Raw genomic sequence first — 19607 nt, 5'->3', positions numbered from 1 at the left:
ACCATACATCATAGCTGATCTCACTATCATCTTATAAACCTTCCCTTTAACTATTGCTGGTACCCTTCTGTCACAAATCACTCCTGAAACTCTTCTTCACCTCTCTTCTGCACTCCCTGTTTGAACAGCTGACCACCTTCACCCCCTCTATTCCTTACATCCTCACCATTCCGCTTTCCTCCCTCTCATTCAGGCATATGTATTCCATCTTGCCTCCTACTTACTTTCATTCCCCTTCTCTCCAGTGCATACCTCCACCTCTCCAGGCACTCCTCAAGCTGCTCCCTACGCTCGCTACAGATCACAATGTCATCCGCTAACATCATAGTCCATGGAGACTCCTGCCTGATCTCGTCCTTCAACCTGTCAATTGCCACTGCAAACAAAAAAAGGCTCAGAGCCAATCCTTGATGTAATCCCACCTCCAGCTTGACCCTATCTGTCATTTTTACTGCACACCTCACCAATGTCACACTGCCGTCATACATATCCTGCACCACTCTTACATACTTCTCTACCTCTCCCAACTTCCTCATACAATACCACACCCTCTCTCCTGGCACCGTCATATTTTCTCTCTAAATCCACAAAAACACAGTGCAACTCCTCTTGACCTTCGCTATACTTCTCCATCAACATTCTCAAAGCAAACATCATATCTGCAGTGCTATTTCATGGCACAAAACCATACTGCTGCTTGCTAATCATCACCTCTCCTCTTAACCTAGCTACCACTACTCTTTCCCATATCTTCATGCTGTGGCTGATCAACTTTATACACAAGTAGTTATTACAACTCTGCACATCACCCTTATTCGTTAAGATCGGTGCGAGTATACTTCTCAAATCCTCAGGCATTCTCTCACTTTCCAAGATTGTGTTAAACAATCTAGGTAAAAAACTCATTGCTATAAACTCCTATAAACATCTCCATGTCTCCACAGGTATGTCCATCTGGACGAACTGCCTTTCCACTGTTCATCCTCTTCATAGCTGCCCTCATTTCATCCTTGCTAATCCACTGCACTTCCTGATTCACTATCCCCACATCATCCAACCTTCTCTCTCTCTCTCTCTTTCTCTCATTTTCTTCATTCATCAGCCCCTCATAGTACTTCTTCCACCTTCTCAACACACTCTCCTCGCTTGTCAGCACATTTCCATCTCTATCCTTGCTGCACATCCATCCCAGCTCGGTCCCTCTGTCTAGCCAGTCAGTACAAGTCCTTTTCTCCTTCCTTAGTGTCCAATATCTCATATACAACTCACCATATGCCTTGTCCTTTGCCACCTCTCACTTCGCTTTACACCGCATCTCCTTGTACTCATGTCCACTTTCTTCATCTCTCCCCAACTATCCCACTTCTCCTTCACTAACCCTTTCCTCTGTATACTTTCCTGTACTTCCTCATTCCACCACGAAGTCTCCTTGTCTTCCTTCCTCTGTCCAGATGACACACCAAGTACTTTCCTAGCTGTCTCCCTCACTATTTCTGCAGTAGTTGCCCAGTAATCTGGTAACTCTTCACTACGAACCAGTGAATGTCTTAACTCCCTCCTGAACTCCATACAAGTCTTCTTTAACTTCCACCATTTTATTCTTGGCCCTGCCTTCACTCTCTTCCTCTTCTTGATGTCCAAAGTCATCCTGCAGACCACCATCCGATGCTGCCTAGCTAAGTTCTCCCGTCACCACCATGCAGTCTCGGATCTCTTTCAGATTGCACCTCCTGTATAAGATACAGTCCACCTGTGTGCACCTTCCTCCACTCTTATACGTCACCCTGTGTTCTTCCCTCTTCTTGAAATATGTATTCACCACAGCCATTTCCATCCTTTTTGCAAAATCCACCATCTGTCCTTCGAAATTTCTCTCCTTGACACCATACATGCCCATCACCTCATCACCCTTATCCCGTCATCAACATGACCATTGAAGTCCACTCCAATCACCACTCTTTCCTCCTTGTGTACTCTACCACTTCATCCAACTCACTCCAGGATTTTTCTTTCTCTTCCATCTCACACACAACTTGCGAGGCATATGCACTGATAACCTTCATCATTACACCTTTGACTTCCAGCTTCATACTCTTCACTCCGTCTGACACTCTCTCCACCTCCAACACACTCTTAACATACATTTCCTTCAGGATTACCCCTACTCAATATCCTCCTCTCCACACCATGGTAGAAGAGTTTGAACCCACCTCCGATGCTCCTGGCCTTACTCCACTTCCACCTGGTCTCTTGCATACACAGTATATCTACCTTCCTTCTCTCAATCATATAAGCCAGCTCTCTCCCTTCATCAGTTTTAGTGCCAACATTCAAAGTTCCGACTCTCGCCTCCACGCTCCTACCCTTCCTCCCCTAACGCTGCCTCTGGACATACCTTCCCCCCCTTCTTCTCCTTCGCCCAACATCAGCATTGTTTCCAATGACACCCTGCTGGCCAACAGTACCAGTGGCGGTCATTGGTAACCTGGGCCTCCAACAATCTGGTATAGAAATCTGATTTATGATCCACATATTTGATTTGGCAAAGGTTTTACTCAAGATGCCCTTCCCGACGCATCCCTTCCCATTTATCCGGGCTTGCAAAATGGCAACTAAGAATGCACCGGCTTGTGCATCCTCAGTGGTTGGGTTCACGAAATGACACGATATGACACGACGTCGTACCGACACCATTTTTTAAAAACGTAAACACTTTCAGAAGCAAAGGCTCCAAAGGCTTTCAAGAATTGAGAGTGAGCTGAATCATTATGGTTTTACCAGTCAGTGATAAATAATAACGAAACAGACATTTGTTAATATGAAAAAGTTCAAGATTATCACTTTAAGGTCATTTCCAGTGATTGCATAACTTTTTATTGATGCGTTGGTTTTGAACCTTTCACTTATTCTCAAGAAAATAGTGCCTCTGTAACCACTCAAACCTGCCACCATTTCTGCTTTTCTAAGTCCTACCTGTTTGTTTGAGTTGGAGGGAGTCATGGATGCGAAGCAAGTTGCTGGGCTCTGTGTTCCTGGACCAGGGCCTTCTGACAGGAGCCTGGAGCCGCAGCCTGGCCATGTCAAACACATCTACTAGAGGGCGCTCTCTGTGTCTGGATTCATTCACAGACAACACTGGAGTTAGGCAGAGCAGAGCTTTAGACTTCTCCTCCAACTTGGGAGATTAGGATGACTTTTGAGTTTACAGGGGTATTTACTATGACACCGATAAACAGAAAGGTATATAATGAAAATACTGTTCCATATTAATGAGATTTTGATTCACAGCAATATATCTGCAAATCATAATAATTACATCTGATAAAATAACAACCTCATTTAATGTATGGCAGTAACAATGCCAATCAATGGTTTCCTTTCTCCTAGGCCACCCATTCTAAAAAAAAAATAATGGCACTCAAAGGACTGTAAAATACTATATAGAAAAACATCCACCAGATGGCAGATATGCTCTATACTACACTGGCCCATAAGAGATGATTGACATGTCTGCTGGAGCCTTACCTGTTCCTCGGAGGAGACTCTAGCTCCTCCCACTCAGCCTGTAACAGATGACCTTCCAGACGCTTCTGCTCACTTCGCAGCTGTCGACGCAATGCTGACAGCTTGCTGAATACTTCTTGCTGATCCTCTACAAGCATGCAAGCGTACACACACACACATACAGCTATTTCTCTACCAGTAGCAATTCCAAGTGGTTAACTGTAAAACCTAGCCTATACCTAGTACTAATGGAATTCATATTTACGGACCAGTATGGATAAAGGCCTTAGTTTTGGACTGAATCAAACCAACTGAAATCTAGTTCACGTTTCTTCGGCAATCAAACATTCTGCTGCAAATGAAAGAATAAGAGAAAATAAAGCAGCCTTAATGTCAGCTTTTACATGACAGAATGGTCTGATACCAGTATCTTGTTTTAATCTGGTATCACCCCCAATATGATACACCAGTATTTGTGCATCATCTAGAACCTTCTACTCTTCATATTGTCCAACTGCAACTAAAGCAGCTCTGGGACCAGTTACCGATGGAGTCAGTCACACATCTGGGATGGACAGGTCACCACAAAAGAAATAATGTGTGGTGTGTGCATGTGTAGTGGGGATGTGTTTGTGAAATGTGTACCTGCAGCTCGCAGTTGGTTCCTGCAGGCGGGGACAGGAGGGGACTGGAGACCAGAGAGACAGTGCTCCTTATGGAAGAGGAGAAAAAAGGAGGGGGGAAATGATGCTGAAGAGAGTGGAAGTGTGTACAAAAAATATCTTCCGTCTCTTATTCAGGGTGAGTTTGCTGAATATGCATACTCAGAAAGAATACTGGACAAGTCATTTTGGTCTGCTACTGCTTCTTTGGTTGAATGACCATTCCTTGGAGTCAAGATATACTTTACTGTCCCTGTGGGGAAATTTGCCTTGGGGAAATAGTGCTACATACAGCTGCAATCAACTTAAAATAATACATAACTGACAGAATACTGTAGTACGTCAAAGACACAATTAACAAAACATTTTTAAAAAAAAGATGTGACTAGGCACATGCCTTGTGAGATAAAGATAAAACTACATAAACATAAAAAATGTGTCGTGAAATCATAAAAACCACAAAACTGTAATTCCGAATGCATAGAACTAAAAGCAGCAGTATCTTCTTTCTTATGCTAAGTAGCTTGCTAGTTCTCAATTGTTTTCTCACTTGTGTCCCTTGTACAACACTGGTGAAAAGCAGGGTCACAGATCCCCCCTTTCAAAATGCCAAAGCTGGATTTAGGTTGTTATTCTGTGTACTTAACACAGAATAACAACACTACAACACAATAATCTTCAGATACATACACAAGGATTGATTTATACAGGTGAAATAAGAGGTGATAAGGTGCACTGGTGCAGAGAATATATCAGAGATGCTGAAATAGATGTTAGCAGGTTACTTACATACATGCCTGAGGTAGATGGACATGACAGAATGTACCAGTATACATACAATGTACAGTACAGTATTTACAAAATGGCTAGATTTATTGACAAGTGTTAAGCGTTCATTTGAATGACAGCCCGCGGAAAGAAACGGTTTCTGTATCTGGTTGTTTTGGAGTACAGTACCCTGTGGCACCTGCCAGAGGGGAGGAGATGGAACAGGTTGTGATCTGTGATGCATGTTGACGGTTCCTTGGAAAAATGTCCCTCATACTAGCCATGTCACTCTACTACTACTTTCGGCTGCTCCCGTTAGGGGTCGCCACAGCGGATCATCCGAAATATACTAGCCATGTCACTAAAGCTGAAAATTATTTTCAAGTTTGTAACCACAAAAAAAAAAAATCCACTCAGATTTGTATTAAGACTCAACAGTGTTTGCTCACTGTTTACATTCTATATTGAAAATATACTGCAAATCTTATGAGAAATAGAAAACCACATTCCCGACCAGCAGTGGAGGAACCCTGTGCAGTCATGTCCTCAACTTTATGTGTTAAAGGGTAAGACTGTGTGTATGTGTGTGTGTGTGTGTGTGTGTGTGTGTGTGTTACTCACAGACAGGGGGTTAATGGAGCGTTGGCTGTCAACGGTGGGAGGTCTGGGTGAGTAGTGGGGTAACCGGTGTCTTCTCTGCAGGGCAGGGATCGGTGGAGATGGCTCCCTGTGCACCTGGGGGACAAAGCTGCCTGCTGAGCACCATATACACAGACACTGAAGGTCTGAGGCTACAAGCTAAAACAAACAAATCTACCCCTTGCTACCACATACACACTGTGGCTGATGGTTCACTCACTGAGGCCTGCTATTAAAGTGGCTAACATCTATTTTAATTTAGAACACTTTTTATAATATTTGGTCAAACTCTTTCTACATCCAAACAGCTATCAAGTAAGTAGATGCACTGAGAAAAATATCTGGTCTCTATGGCTGCCCTAGGCAATATATCTGGAGCCAGAAAATGTTCTTTGTACCCACTCCTTATCAGCCAATCAGGAGAGTTCCTAGCAAGCCAGCGCCTCCATTGGTCTCTCCTTGCTGTCAATCAGTTTGCTTGTTTATGTGGCTCTGGGGCAGAGGTGAGGGGGCAGATTCTTTTGCAGTATGTTTTCAAAATATAGCTAACTCTTGCAAACTTCTGCCCAGGAATGCTCACCTCATTTCAATATTAGAAAAGTGGTTACTTAGGGCAACCACTGACAAACTACCATGTCGGAAGATTGACTATATACTCCAGAAAACCCATCCATCCAACCATTTTCTGAACCGCTTACCCTACTCTTAGGGTCGCAGGGATGCTGGAGCCTATACCAGCAGTCATTAGGTGGCAGGCAGGGAGACACCCTGGACAGGCCGCCACACTATCACACAGGGCTGACATACACACACACACACACACACACACACACACACACACACACACATTCATACCTAGGGACAATTTAGTACGGCCGAGTCACCTGACCTTCATGTCTTTGGACTGTGGGGGGGAAACCGGGGCCCCCAGAGGAAACCCACGCAGACAAAGGGAGAACATGCAAACTCCACACAAGAGGATGACCCGGGACGACCCCCAAGGTTGGACTACCCCGGGGCTCGAACCCAGGACCTTCTTACTGTGAGGCAACCGTGCTAACCACTGCGCCACCGTGCCGCCCTTACTCCAGAAAACATTCCAGAAGATTTTTTTTCTATCATTCCCAATCAGATAACAACTGTCTTCCAACACAGTTAACCGCTGCTGAGAAAAAGGTCACTGAGACAAGTACTTGTAGGTTACAAGGTTATAATGGTGAGGCTGAGTGGTTAACAGGCATCAGTCTGCTGACCTCTTCCAGGCGTGCCTGCTTCTCTCTCTCGTATTGTCTCCTCAGCGCCAAGTTCTCCTTCTCCTCTGCCTCCTTTTTTTTCCTCTCTGCCTCCTTCCTCCGTTCCTCAGCCAGCTGAATTAGCTCTTCATTCTTGGCTTTTTGCTGAGGGGGAAAGATGAGAGCAGGGAGGGAAGTGGTTGGGATGGAAGAGAGGAAGGGGGAGGAGAGAGTAGGATGGGAAGAGGAAAGAGAATCACTACTCAATACAAGCTCTCAATTTAGATTCCCACTGCTTGTTGACCCCAGTTCTTAACAACAGTGCAGATGTAGACTGGCAGCTAAACTGATTGAGTGCCAGGTAGGCCCAGGTGAGTCATTTCATTGTTTGCTGGGTCCTGCTGTTCAGGAAGTCAATTTGTCTGCTGGTATGGAGCACAGCATGTTGACAGCAGGTCCTGAGACAGGCCTTGTCAGCAGTACAAGTGGGAATCCAACAGAGGGGCAAAATTAACATCCCATTAGAAATGAGAAATAACTACAGACAATAAAAGAATAACCACAAAATGACACAACCCTGAATACTGGTATGGTATGACTTCTCAACTGTTGCTATAAAATCATGTACTGAAATTTAAAAGCAATAAGGTTCAGCTCCACACCTCCATCTCCTTGCGTTTCTTCTTCTCCAGCTCCTCTTCATACTCTCTCTGGATACGAGCCCTCTGCTCCGCAAGCCTCTTCTCCTCACGCTCCTCCTCCAGTTTGATCCTCTCCCTTTCCTCAGCCTTCTTGCGGCGTTTCTCCTCAATCTACAAACAAAACAAATTACTTGTTAACCGGACTGCTCCCAAACCAAACACCTTCTAAAGCAAAACTTACCTGTCCAGCCCTAAATTACAGCTTTACATTCACATTACGCTCCAAAACATATGAACATGTTTAACTTCAAAGTGTTGCATCTGAAGAAAGAATTGCATGCTAATTATAAGTGGGGTTGGATGAAAGGAAAGTGTTGTCTCTCAGCTTCAAGTAAACCCACTAAATCAGGGATAGATGGGCATAGAACCTGATATCTGTTATTTAAAGTAGTACCTGCTGTTTGAGGTAGGCTTTGTACTTGTCCTGCTCCTGGAGCTGCTGGAGAGTGGACTGGTTGGCAAACACGGTGCCTCTGGCAAACTGGGGGCCCTGCACATGGGCAAAACCTACACAGAGCAGGACAGTACAGTTAACGTCTTTGCTTGCAGTGCAATATGGTCTACAAGTTTTATAGTCGGCCTTTAGTAGTTAAGCACCTGTCCTCCCTTTATTCTACAGTTTGAAATTTTTGTTTGACGTCATCTCTACACTGATGTAAAGTTCTATGCAATTATCATTAAAAGTAAACCCATTTGTCTAGTTCAATTCCCATTTTATGTTAATCGTCATTTCATTGATAGGGCTACCCCGGGGTCCCTGGCACTGTAATAAAATTCCTGTGAAGGGTGGTTAATGGGTTCATAGTTTTGGACCTACACATATCCAGCATTCAAGCGCCGTGTTGCCATCATTAGAAATACAGTATACTGCATGTTGTTAAATTACCAGAGATCCCGTCACTGGCATCAGGCTGTTCTCCTCTGTGGGCTGTCATGGCAGCCATAGCTCTTCGCTGCCTCTGTTCTGGGCAGCTGTAAGCCTCTTCATTCAGCTTGTGCATCTGGTTCAAGTCAGCTGGCCACAAAAATTGGTCAATAAATTAGTGTATTACACAAGACAATGTATGGTTATTTACTTAAACTAAAAATGGAATAATTGTAAAATGTTCCATGAAGTTCTGAGCCCTCGTGAAGTTACCTACCATCTATTTAGAGAAAGGCTGTGGATGACAAATGGCAAACACTTCACATATCAAACCTAGTCTCTTTTTTTTTTTTAAACCTTCCCCCATAAAAAAAATGGGGGATTTTTTAATTAAATTTTCATAACAGTGAAACAATTATCTTCAAAATACAAAGTGAGGAACTGAAGTGATCCTGGGTCAGGAACCCATCCCCCCTATTCCATCACCACCCAGCGTGCTGCCCTTTCCTGCCGCGCAGTGTCTCTACCTAGTGGTAGCTGTATTTTTAAACCCGTTGAGACATTTGACTCGAGTTTGCCCCTCTGACGTTGTTGTAGAATTTGAGTTTGACCAATTGAGGCTGCTGTAGCTGGTCACTGGAGTGTTGAATCAGCAGAGCAGCAGATTGAGCTAGCGGTGTGAAGTAGTATGTTGTCCACAGAGCGTAGGAAATATATGCCTCTAAGTGTGAGCACACATGTCGTTTTATGTTAAGCATTTTGAAGTAAAATGGATCGTTTAAGATATCATGTTGGTAATTTCCGTTAGCACATTAAAGGTTAATTGCCATTATGTGTTAGCATCGAGCTAACAGAATGAACGCTAGTCGTTTGCCACGTGGTTGTAGCAGTAATGCTAGCTATTTCAGCATTACGCTATACTATATATACTGCTCAAAAAAATAAAGGGAACACCTAAAAACACAATATACACCTCGATGAATGAAATATTTCAGCTGAAAATCTTTATTTATTAGACAGAGGAATGTGTTTAGAGCAAAATGACCTAAGAATGATCAATGGAAATCAAAATCAGTAGCCCATTAAGGTCTGGATTCAGAATCATACTCAAAATCAAAGTGGAAAGTGAGAACATAGGCTGATCTAACTTCTGTGGAAATTCTTCAAGACGATTCAAAATGAGGCTCAGTAGTGTGTGTGGCCTCCACGTGCCTGTATGCACTCCCTACAACGTCTGGGAATGCTCCTGATGAGACGACGGATGGTCTCCTGAGGGATCTCCTCCCAGACCTGGATCAGGGCATCGGTCAACTCCTGGACAGTCTGTGGTGCGACATCGCGTTGGCGGATGGTACGAGACATGATGTCCCAGAGGTGCTCGATTGGATTCAGGTCTGGGGAACGTGCAGGCCAGTCCATAGCATCAATGCCCTCGACATACAGGAACTGCTGACACACTCTGGCCACATGAGGACGAGCATTGTCATGCATGAGCAGGAACCCAGGGCCCACTGCACCAGCATATGGTCTGACAATGGGTCTGAGGATCTCATCCCGGTACCTAATGGCAGTCATGGTACCTCTGGCTAGCACGTAGAGGTCTGTGCGGCCCTCCAAGGATATGCCTCCCCAGACCATCACTGACCCACCGCCAAACCGGTCATGCTGGAGGATGTTGCAAGCAGCAGAACGTTCTCCACAGCGTCTCCAGACTCTCTCACGTCTGTCACATGTGTTCAGTGTGAACCTGCTCTCATCTGTGAAGAGCACAGGGTGCCAATGGCGAATCTGCCAACCAAGATGTTCTCTGGCAAAGGTCAATCGGGCTGCACGGTGTTGGGCTGTGAGCACAGGCCCCAATTGTGGACATCGGGCCCTCATACCATCCTCATGCATTCTGTTTCTCACTTTTTGAGCAGAAACCTGCACATTAGTGGCCTGTTGAAGGTCGTTTTGTAGGGCTCCGGCAGTGTTCCTCCTGTTCCTCCTTGCACAAAGGACCAGATAGCGGTCCTGCTGCGGGGTTGTTGTCCTCCTGCGGCCCCCTCCACGTCTCCTGGTGTACCGGCCTGTCTCCTGGTACCTCCTCCATGCTCTGGACACTGTGCTGGGAGACACATCAAATCTTCTTGCCACAGCACGCATTGATGTGCCATCCTGGATGAGCTGCACTACCTGAGCAACTTCTGTAGGTTGCAGATACCGCCTCATGCCACCTCTAGTGGTGAGGGCACTAGCAAAATGAAAAACTAACCAAAGATCGGCCAGAAAAGATGAGGACAAGCAAATGGTCTGTGGCCACCACCTGCAAATCCATTCCTGTTATAGGGGTTGTCTTGAAAATTGTCTAATTTCCACCTGGTGGAAATTAGACAATTTACCAACAGGTGAAATTGATTCACAAATCAGTGTTGCTTCCTAACTGGACAGGTTGATATCTCAAAAGTGTGATTGACTTGGAGCTACATTGCATTGCTTATGTGTTCCCTTTATTTTTTTGAGCAGTGTAGTTGATCAAATATGCTTGCAACTTAAAATATGTGATTTAATGTTTTTTTTTCTTGTGTGTATTTTAGTTATACAGTAACTTCATGTGGGAGGCAACAAATAAACACTCTGAACCTGGGAGCCTTTGTCTCCATTTTGGGGAACTGTTTACCTATCTACCAAACTAAACACTAGTATTCAATGAAAGTGGAATATCACATTTTCTCTTCAAAAAGACAAGCACAAGCATAAGCATATACACACTTTTTGAGCTTCCATGTATTATACCTTTCCCTAGTTCAGAAGTGTCTTATAATTTTATTTTTTTATTGATGGTGAAACATCTTACAGTGAAAAAAGGCATTTTTCTGCCCAGGAATAATTCACATGCACAAATAATTAAAATCACGGATCTGAACCTACTGATTAAGTTCCCGGTGCTATCTCGCAATGGGGCTCCCCCTCCTCCACGGCCCCAGGGCTGGCGGTTCTTCATGTCAGCCTCCAGCTTGGCCTCATAGCGTTCCCTCTCCTCCTGCTCCAGACGCCGCTGCTCCTGACGTTCCTGGATCTAGACACAGAAGTGGGGGCCCGCTGGGTTGCTGAATCAACAAGGCATTTACTGTATCAGCAGTAAGATAAAGAACAGTGGCCTCAAGGGTTTATTTCATGTCCTAGTGGTATTGGTGACTGTATTGTATTGGTAGATTGTAGCCTAAATAGTTTAGCAGTATTTATGTCAGTGATTTCTGGTTGACAGAATACCATCCTTGTCAACTCTGAGCCTTGATAAACAGGCAAAGGAGTAACTGACTGTGTACAGTAGAAGACTTTTCGCCTTCAAACAATTATTTGTATGAGTTTTCTTATAAATGGTATCCAAGTTCTTTCTGGGAAAAAATGTATTAAATACAATATAAAATTCATCAACATTAAGTAACTTAAAATCAGATTACAAACAAAAAAATGCACTAGTGCTGTAAACACTAGCATAAAACAAATGTTGAGGGATGATTTTTTTTCTACATCAACAGATCATCACAGAGAAAGTAGAAGAGAGTACAGGGTATGGCAGAAGGGAATGGAATAAGGGCAACAGTGGGACTTGGGGTAAATCGTGACTGGAGGGAACCTCACAGACCAACTACAAAGGTTCTAGCAATGCTTAAGGTTCTACTGGCTTGACTAACTAATTTGGTTCAGCCCAAATTTGATGCATTTTACCTGGTCATAGAGCGGGCTTCTCCCTCTGGGCTTTTCCTGCCAACATATTACAGACTGGGATGCAATGAGGTAATATGGACTACCAATTCACATCAAAGCAGTTTGCTCGTTTTACTCCCCTGAGAAGTTATTTGACCCTAGACAATACCCATCCTTAAGTAAAATGAAGCAAATCCATGAGAAGCAACACAAGCCTGTTTTTAAACATTTCAACAGCGGACATACAGACAGTGACATGGTAATCCTAAATCATTTTGAGAGTCAGTAGTTAAGGTCCCACAAATGTCAACAAATCCTAATAATCCTAAACTATGAATACCTGTACCTCTCAAAGTGCTCAGTTGCCAAATTATAAAAAGAGAATATTACAGCTCAGAAATGTATTCACGGTATTGAATGGCTCTTCATCTCTGGGGTTCTGAAGATGGTGTTCCCTCTGCGGTGTTAGGACTAGGGTTAGGCAATATGTCAAAAATGTTCTACCGGCCACCGTCAGCCCAACAACTGGCAATTGCCAATATATTCGCACCAGCCATTTTCAGTGAATGCATTCATGGAAGAGCTCATTGCAAAAAAAGAATACAAAATCCCCTATTTGGGATTATTTTGGTTTTAAACCGGACACAACCGGTAAGCCAAAGGACCTAAATGAAGTAATTGGCAGTCTTTGCAAATGAGTAGTGCTGGCAAAAGATTCTGATTATCAAACCTTATCCTCTGACATCTGTGGTATTTAATGTGAAAATCTAACTTTACTGAAACATTACAGCCTATAGGCTACTCTTCTTCAATTAAACAAAATAAATCACCTCAAGATATCTGCTAAGCAATAAGCTGTAAAGACAGGCTGATGAGCTGTCCAACAAGATTGGAAAAAGAGTTCGATGGCGTCAGACAAAGGAAGTCTCCACTTGCAGCCTCCGGATAGCACAACTATACTATTATATGATCAGAAAAACGGCACATACTGTTTTTGGTCTAGTTTGGTCTGATTTATGAATTGATGTTGCTTTTCACCACCTATCAATCGGACAGCAATCACAAAGTTAAATCAGGTCATCTGGACACAACATTTATTGAGGAAAACGTTTCATGACTCATCTAAGTGACCTGTTCAGTCTCAGTTGACTGCAGATATCCCCACCCTTAAACAACATAGTGGCATAACAACCACAAGCCCCCCTGTTCAGGGATGGTCGTTCCCTCTTCACATAGATGGCCTCTTTGACTCCCTGTTCAAATTAGCGTTCCTCCCTATCAAAGGTGTGTACATCCTCATCCTTGAAAGAGTGGCCGCTGGCCTGTACATGGGTGTAGTGTGTGGAGTCCTGGGCTGATGTGTTAGCTCTTCTGTGTTGTGCCATCCTCTTGGCCAGCATCTGTTTGGTTTCCCTGATGTCTAAGTCACAGCAATCCTCCCAGCACTTTACAGTGTACACTATATTGTTCTGTTTGTGCCGGGGGGGGGGGGGTCTCCCCGCCTGCCGCCCAATGACTGCTGGGATAGGCTCCGGCATCCCCGCAACCCTGAGAGCAGGATAAGCGGTTTGGATAATGTGCCTGGGGACCCAATCCTTGGGGTCAGCCAATTTCTGGCACAGTGCGTTTTGGGGTTTGAAGGCAACTGAACAACCATGTTTGGAAAATATGCATCTTAACAGTTCCGAAACTCCCGCCACATAAAATAACCCCTGGTTTACGCTTGGGCAGCTGTTGTCCTTCTTTCTTCAATCGGTTGGTGCACTTTTTGGGCATCTTCCTGGCTTTCGCAAACATCCAGTTAAGATTATTATTATTAGGATTATCGTTATTATTATTCTTATCATTATTATTAGCCAGGGCCTGTTTAATGTGGGATTTTTCACCTTCCCCGGCCGCTGTGTAGGTGGGGACATTGTCAGCTCGGCGGTACAGCGTCCTGATGACTCCGAGTTTGTGCTCCAGTGGATGATGAGAGTCAAACCTTAAGTACTGATCAGTATGTGTTGGTTTACGGTTAACATCAACAATAAAATTTCCCCCATCGCCAATTGCAATTTCACAGTCTAAGAAGGCTGACCTGTAATTTTTCACATCCTCCCTGGTGAACTTGATGCAGTTGTCCACAGAGTCAATATGGTCGGTGAAACGTGGTACATCCTGAGGTTTAATTTTAACCCAGGTGTCGTCCGCAAATCTGAATCAATGGCTAGGTGGTGTCCCTGGATAGGACATCAGAGCCCTCTTTTCCATTTCCTCCATATACAAGTTGGCCACTATAGGTGAGACTGGGGAACCCATAGCACACCCATGCCTCTGCCTATAGTACTGCCCCATAGCAAGGGTGTCTTTCCCCACCTGGGCGAGCTGTCTGTCAAACAGACTCTTCACTCACTTGTCCACATCATTGGCGTGTATCTGGCGTCCATCTCCATCTGCTGTTGACAGTGCCATTGGTTGTCTGCCAATGTCTCTGGCGTGCAGCAAGTATGTCAAACTTCTTTTGCTGCCTGGTTTTCGACTTTCCGTGTTGTGCAAGACAAGCCTTCTCAGTGAACTCAATCACACATTGGAAAGTGGTCTCATCTCATCTACACACGACGCAAGTCTCTGTTGGATCTGCTCCTGTTTGGCTTTCAAAGCATCTATAGTAAAATTATTTTTGTCTCGCCCGTTCATTCAACAGCTGGTTCTGTGCCTTCTGGAGGATCCCGTTAGCTCAGTGGCCCTTGATGCCCTTACTGGATACTCTTCCTTAAGAGGTCTTCCTTTAAGACACATTCCTTTAGAGGTCATTTAGATGAGTGGATGAAACGTTTCTCTCAATAAACGTTGTGTCCAGATGAACTGATTCAACTTTCTGTGATTTCCTTACCTGGATTATTGAGCATGCATAAAGACAACTGGACAGTAACCACTAAAAACAGCTTAATTGTCATTGAGTCACTGCTCCGTTTTGTGAAAGACATGTGAGAAATCAGTGCAACAAAAACATGCATATGGCCCAACTCCAACAGCTAGCTCCTATTCGCATATGCTTTGAAATGTGCTTTACAGGTAAATTATTGTTGAATTCTTGAGTTGAATTCTTGAGAAGGCAGACACTAAAAGGACAAAAATCGCCCAAAAAAGCCCAAAACAACCAACCACCGATCGGACTCAGTCAATCACCCAAGCCTAGTTAGGACTTAATCTGGATTTAATTCTACATCCACCCTAGCTCTGGTCTTACCTCTGGTTCTCCTTATAGAAGCACCAATTGCCAACATACTGCTTGCTTCAGCTTTTTCTTTTGCCGTTATGGGGTACGCATTTAATACTGGCTGAATCTTGAGGACATAAGGTCCCCAGATGAAGAATGGCAGTAGTTTATCTTTGGATTGAAGATATGTTTGATCTACCTGCTGTTTGAGAGCGTCTTTATAGCTCAGCATTCTCTCTCTGCTGCTCTTGTCCCTTTCTGATGGCAACAGCACCCTTCCCGAGTCCACTGCAACGTTCTCACTGACAGGCCTGCCTGGGGACCTGCAAAATTATGGTTATGGTGGACTCATTTAAAAGTTGAACAATCTGAAAATCATAGGAGAATTAGCACCAATCAAATGCTATCAAGTCTGTCTATTAAACTAGCCTCTTAAGCAAGTAGCTAATCATTATTGAAAAGGCTTACTCAGTTGCAAAAATCCAGTCCAGTTGGCTAAAATATCTGATCAATAATATCAACTTATCAATGATAGAGATATTGTGCTTATATGTTTGGACAAAAAATAGAAAGGTAGTACACACAACATAAAATGGGGAAGAAAAAAACCCCAATAATGACTGCATATAAAGTTAGCCTACATACCTGGTCGATGCACACAATCACCAAGTTCTTAAATCAGCAGTCAATAAAGGAAAACACAGAATTCTTTTGCACCGCACTAACAGTAAACTAGTCTTCAGCCATAGTGTCTGGTAAATTCCAAATTTACGACAGCCATTTGATTACCTGCTGAAATGACTGGCAGCATAAACTGATTTATTGTGGTAAACAGTGGTAATTTCCCACCCAGTTAACCAAGCTAGAACATCAAGAATAGACAGTTACTGTGTTGTAGGCTCAGGGAGGTTGCTTCCACTGTGCTGACTGTGGGGGCTATACTGGCCCAACTGACTAGGATGGGCTCCCCCTTGTGGAAGATTCCAGTAGGACACTGGGAGGTCATCACTAGTCACAGGCAGTTGACCATCTGTATAGAATAAAAAAAAAATACCATATACATATTATAAAACTGAATGTTGAGTGCACATGTGTTCAGTCTCTTGGCTATATGTATGCTTACATTTCTAGCCTACAATCCACAAGCAAAGTGTATGGAGTGCTTACAGTAGGGCTGGTTTGGATCTAGAAGGTTTCTGGTGCCAGGGTATGGATAGACCTCACTGTACAGTCTCCTATAAGCTTCGCCTAGTGTGGATGGTGGGTGTGGAGGCAACATTGGAATTCTGGAGACATCAAGTTTTAGCATAACATCACATTATTCACAGGAATGCTAATTCTGTTCAAGTTTAGACTCCCATACTTTATCCAGACCTTATTTGACCATGAAGATTTTGATTAGCATTCAATATGATAGGTAACTTTACCAACAACAAATATCACAATCTGACAATTGATAGTGAGTCAACAACAGTTTAAAATGTGTATTCATATGTGCATTTGGAATTAACGACAATATGAAACCTCTTTATCCTAATCCCAGACTTTTCAAAGCCTAGCCATTATCCAAATAGTTTCCTACCCTTCATGAAATGTGAAGGAATCCTGTTATGACACCCATATCCACGGCAACTTATGAGAAGTGACATAATAATTTAGTGTTTTGCTTAAGGGCGTTTTGATAATGTGAATATACTTAACAAATTTGCTGTCAGACATATGGGCATCGAAAACCCAGCCACTAGGGATGCACAAGCCAACGCATTCTTAGTGGTGGTTTCCAAGCCCGAAAAAATGGGAAGGATTGTGTCAGGAAGGATATCAGCATAAAACCTTTGCCAAATTGAATATGTGGATCACAAATTAGACTTCCATACTGGATCGGTCAAGGCTCGGGTTACCAACAACCGGCAGTGGTACTGTTGGCCAGCAGGGCGCTGTTGGAAACTGTACTACTGTTGGGCCAAGGAGAAGGAGAAGGGGAAGGGATGTCCAGAGGAAGCGGGAGAGGAGAAAGGATAGGAGTATGGAGATGAGAGATGAACTCCAAATGTTGGCACTATAACTGGTTAAGGGAGAGAGCTGGCTGGTATGATGGAGAGAAGGAAGATAGATATACTGTGTGTGCAAGAGATCAGGTGGAAGGGGAGTAAGGCCAGGAGCATGGGAGATGGGTTCAAACTCTTCTACCATGGTGTGGATGGGAGGAGAAATTGCATAGGAAGGAAGGAAGCTTATGCCAAGAATGTGTTGGAGGTCAAGAGAGTGTCAGATGGAGTGATGAGTATGAAGCTGGAAATCGAAGGTGTGATGATGATAAATGTTATCGGCACACATACCCCGCAGGTTGTATGTGAGATAGAAAAGAAAGAAGAATTCATTGGTGAGTTGGATTAAGTGGTGGAGAGTGTACCCAAAGAGGAGAGAGCGGCGACTGGAGCGGATTTCAATGGGCATGTTGGTGAAGGGAATAAGGGTGATGTGCAGTTATGGTGTCAAGGAGGCAAATGTGGAAGGACAGATTGTGATGGATTTTGCAAAAAGGATGAACATGGCTGTGGTAAATACCTATTTCAAGAAGGGGGCAGAACAGATGGTGAAGTATAACAGTCGAGGAAGGTGAACACAGGTGGACTTTATCTTGGGCAGGAGGTGCAATCGGAAAGAGCTTGGAGACTGCATGGTGGTGACAGGGGACAACATAACTAGCCAGCATCAGATGGTGGACTGTAGGATGACTTTGGAGATCAAGAAGAGGGAGAGAGTAAAGGCAGAGCCAAAGATAAAATGGTGGTAGTTGAAGAAGGAAAACTGTTGTGTGGAGTTCAGGGAGGAATTAAGACAGGCACTGGACCGTACTGAAGAGTTGCCGAATGGCTGGGCAACTATTGCAGAAGTGGTGAGGGAGACAGCTAGGAAGGTACTTGGTGTGTCATCTGGACAGAGGAAGGAAGACAAGAAGACTTGGTGGTGGAATGAGGAAGTACAGCATAGTATACAGAGGAAGAGGCTGGCAAAGAAGTGGGATAGTCAGAGAGATGAAGAAAGTAGACAGGGGTACAAGAAGATAAGACAGATGTAAGGTGAAGAGAGGTGGGAAGGGCAAAGAAAACAGCGTAAGGCGAGTTGTATGAGAGTTTAGACACTAAGGAAGGAAAAAATAACTTGTACCGATTTGGCTAGACAGAGGGACCGAGCTTGGCAGGATGTGCAGCAGGTTAGAGCAATCAAGGATAGAGATGGAAATGTGCTGACAAGCGAAGAGAGTGTGTCGAGAAAGTGGAAGGAGAACTTCAATGGGCTGATGAATGAATAAAATGAGAGAGAGAGAAGGATGGATGAAGTGGGGATACTGAACTAGGAAGTGTGGTGTATTAGAAAGGATGAAAAAAGGGCAGCTTTGAAGAGGATGAAGGGTGGAAAAGCGGTTGGTCCAGATGACATACCTGGGGAGGCATGGAGAAGTTTAGGAGAGATGGCACTGTCATTTTTTTTTTGGAGTCTCCCCCCTTTTTCTCTCAATTGTACTAGTTCAATTACACCACTCTTTCAAGCCATCCCAGTCGCTCCTCCCCTCTGCCGAGCCGGGGAGGGCTGTGGACTACCACATGCTTCCTCAGATACATGTGGAGTCACCAGCCGTTTCTTTTCACCTGACAGTGAGGAGTTTCGCCAGGGGGACGTAGCGCATGGGAGGATCACACTACTCCCCCCAGTCCCCCCCCCTCGAACAGGCACCCTGATCGACCAGAGGGGGCGCTAGTGCAGCGACCAGAATACATACCCACATCCGGCTTCCCACCCACAGACACGGACCTTTTTTTGGGGGGGGGGGCTTTCCCCCTTTTTCTCCCCAATTGTATCCGGCCAATTACTTCACTCTTCCAAGCCATCCCGGTCACTGCTCCACTGCCGCTGCCAACCCAAGGAGGGCTGCAAACTACCACCTGCCTCTTCCGATACATGTGGAGTTGCCAGCCGCTTCTTTTCACCTGACAATGAGGAGTTTCACCAGGGGGACGTAGCATGTGGGAGGATCACGCTATTCCCCCAGTTCCCCCTCTCCTGCGAACAGGTACCCCAACCAACTAGAGGAGGCACTTGTGCAGTGACCAGGACACATACCCAGATCCGGCTTCCCACCTGCAGACACGGCCAATTACGTCTGTAGGGACGCCCAACCAAGCCGGAGGTAACATGGGGATTCAAATTGGCAATCCCCATGTTGGTAGGCAACGGAATAGACTGCTAATTGTGTCCTCAGGGACATCTGACCAAGCCAGAGGCAACACGGGGATCCGAACAGACGATCCCCGTGCTGGCAGGCAACGGAATAGACCGCCA

General features: G+C 44.5%; 1 protein-coding gene across 3 annotated transcripts in view; it reads right to left on the bottom strand.

Annotated features, from left to right (window-relative positions):
• The window catches only part of LOC130120943 (centrosome and spindle pole associated protein 1-like), a 51160-nt gene that overhangs the window by 18706 nt on the left and 12847 nt on the right, over positions 1 to 19607 (bottom strand). For 2 of the 3 annotated variants that reach the window (XM_056289770.1, XM_056289784.1), the window contains 12 exons: positions 16431 to 16549; positions 16152 to 16293; positions 15463 to 15586; positions 11282 to 11429; positions 8393 to 8521; positions 7901 to 8013; positions 7468 to 7617; positions 6827 to 6970; positions 5556 to 5669; positions 4150 to 4216; positions 3526 to 3652; positions 2974 to 3113 (listed from right to left, as the gene is read on the bottom strand). In XM_056289770.1, the coding sequence (XP_056145745.1) occupies positions 2974 to 3113; positions 3526 to 3652; positions 4150 to 4216; positions 5556 to 5669; positions 6827 to 6970; positions 7468 to 7617; positions 7901 to 8013; positions 8393 to 8521; positions 11282 to 11429; positions 15463 to 15586; positions 16152 to 16293; positions 16431 to 16549 (1517 nt within the window). The remainder of the gene's footprint in view (positions 1 to 2973; positions 3114 to 3525; positions 3653 to 4149; positions 4217 to 5555; positions 5670 to 6826; positions 6971 to 7467; positions 7618 to 7900; positions 8014 to 8392; positions 8522 to 11281; positions 11430 to 15462; positions 15587 to 16151; positions 16294 to 16430; positions 16550 to 19607) is intronic. The other variant, XM_056289779.1, reaches the window with a different exon arrangement.

Source organism: Lampris incognitus, chromosome 1, assembly GCF_029633865.1.
Source record: "Lampris incognitus isolate fLamInc1 chromosome 1, fLamInc1.hap2, whole genome shotgun sequence".
Taxonomy (NCBI): Eukaryota; Metazoa; Chordata; class Actinopteri; order Lampriformes; family Lampridae; genus Lampris; species Lampris incognitus.
The sequence above is the reverse complement of the archived record's forward strand: the minus strand, read 5'-3'. Positions and strand labels throughout refer to the sequence as shown.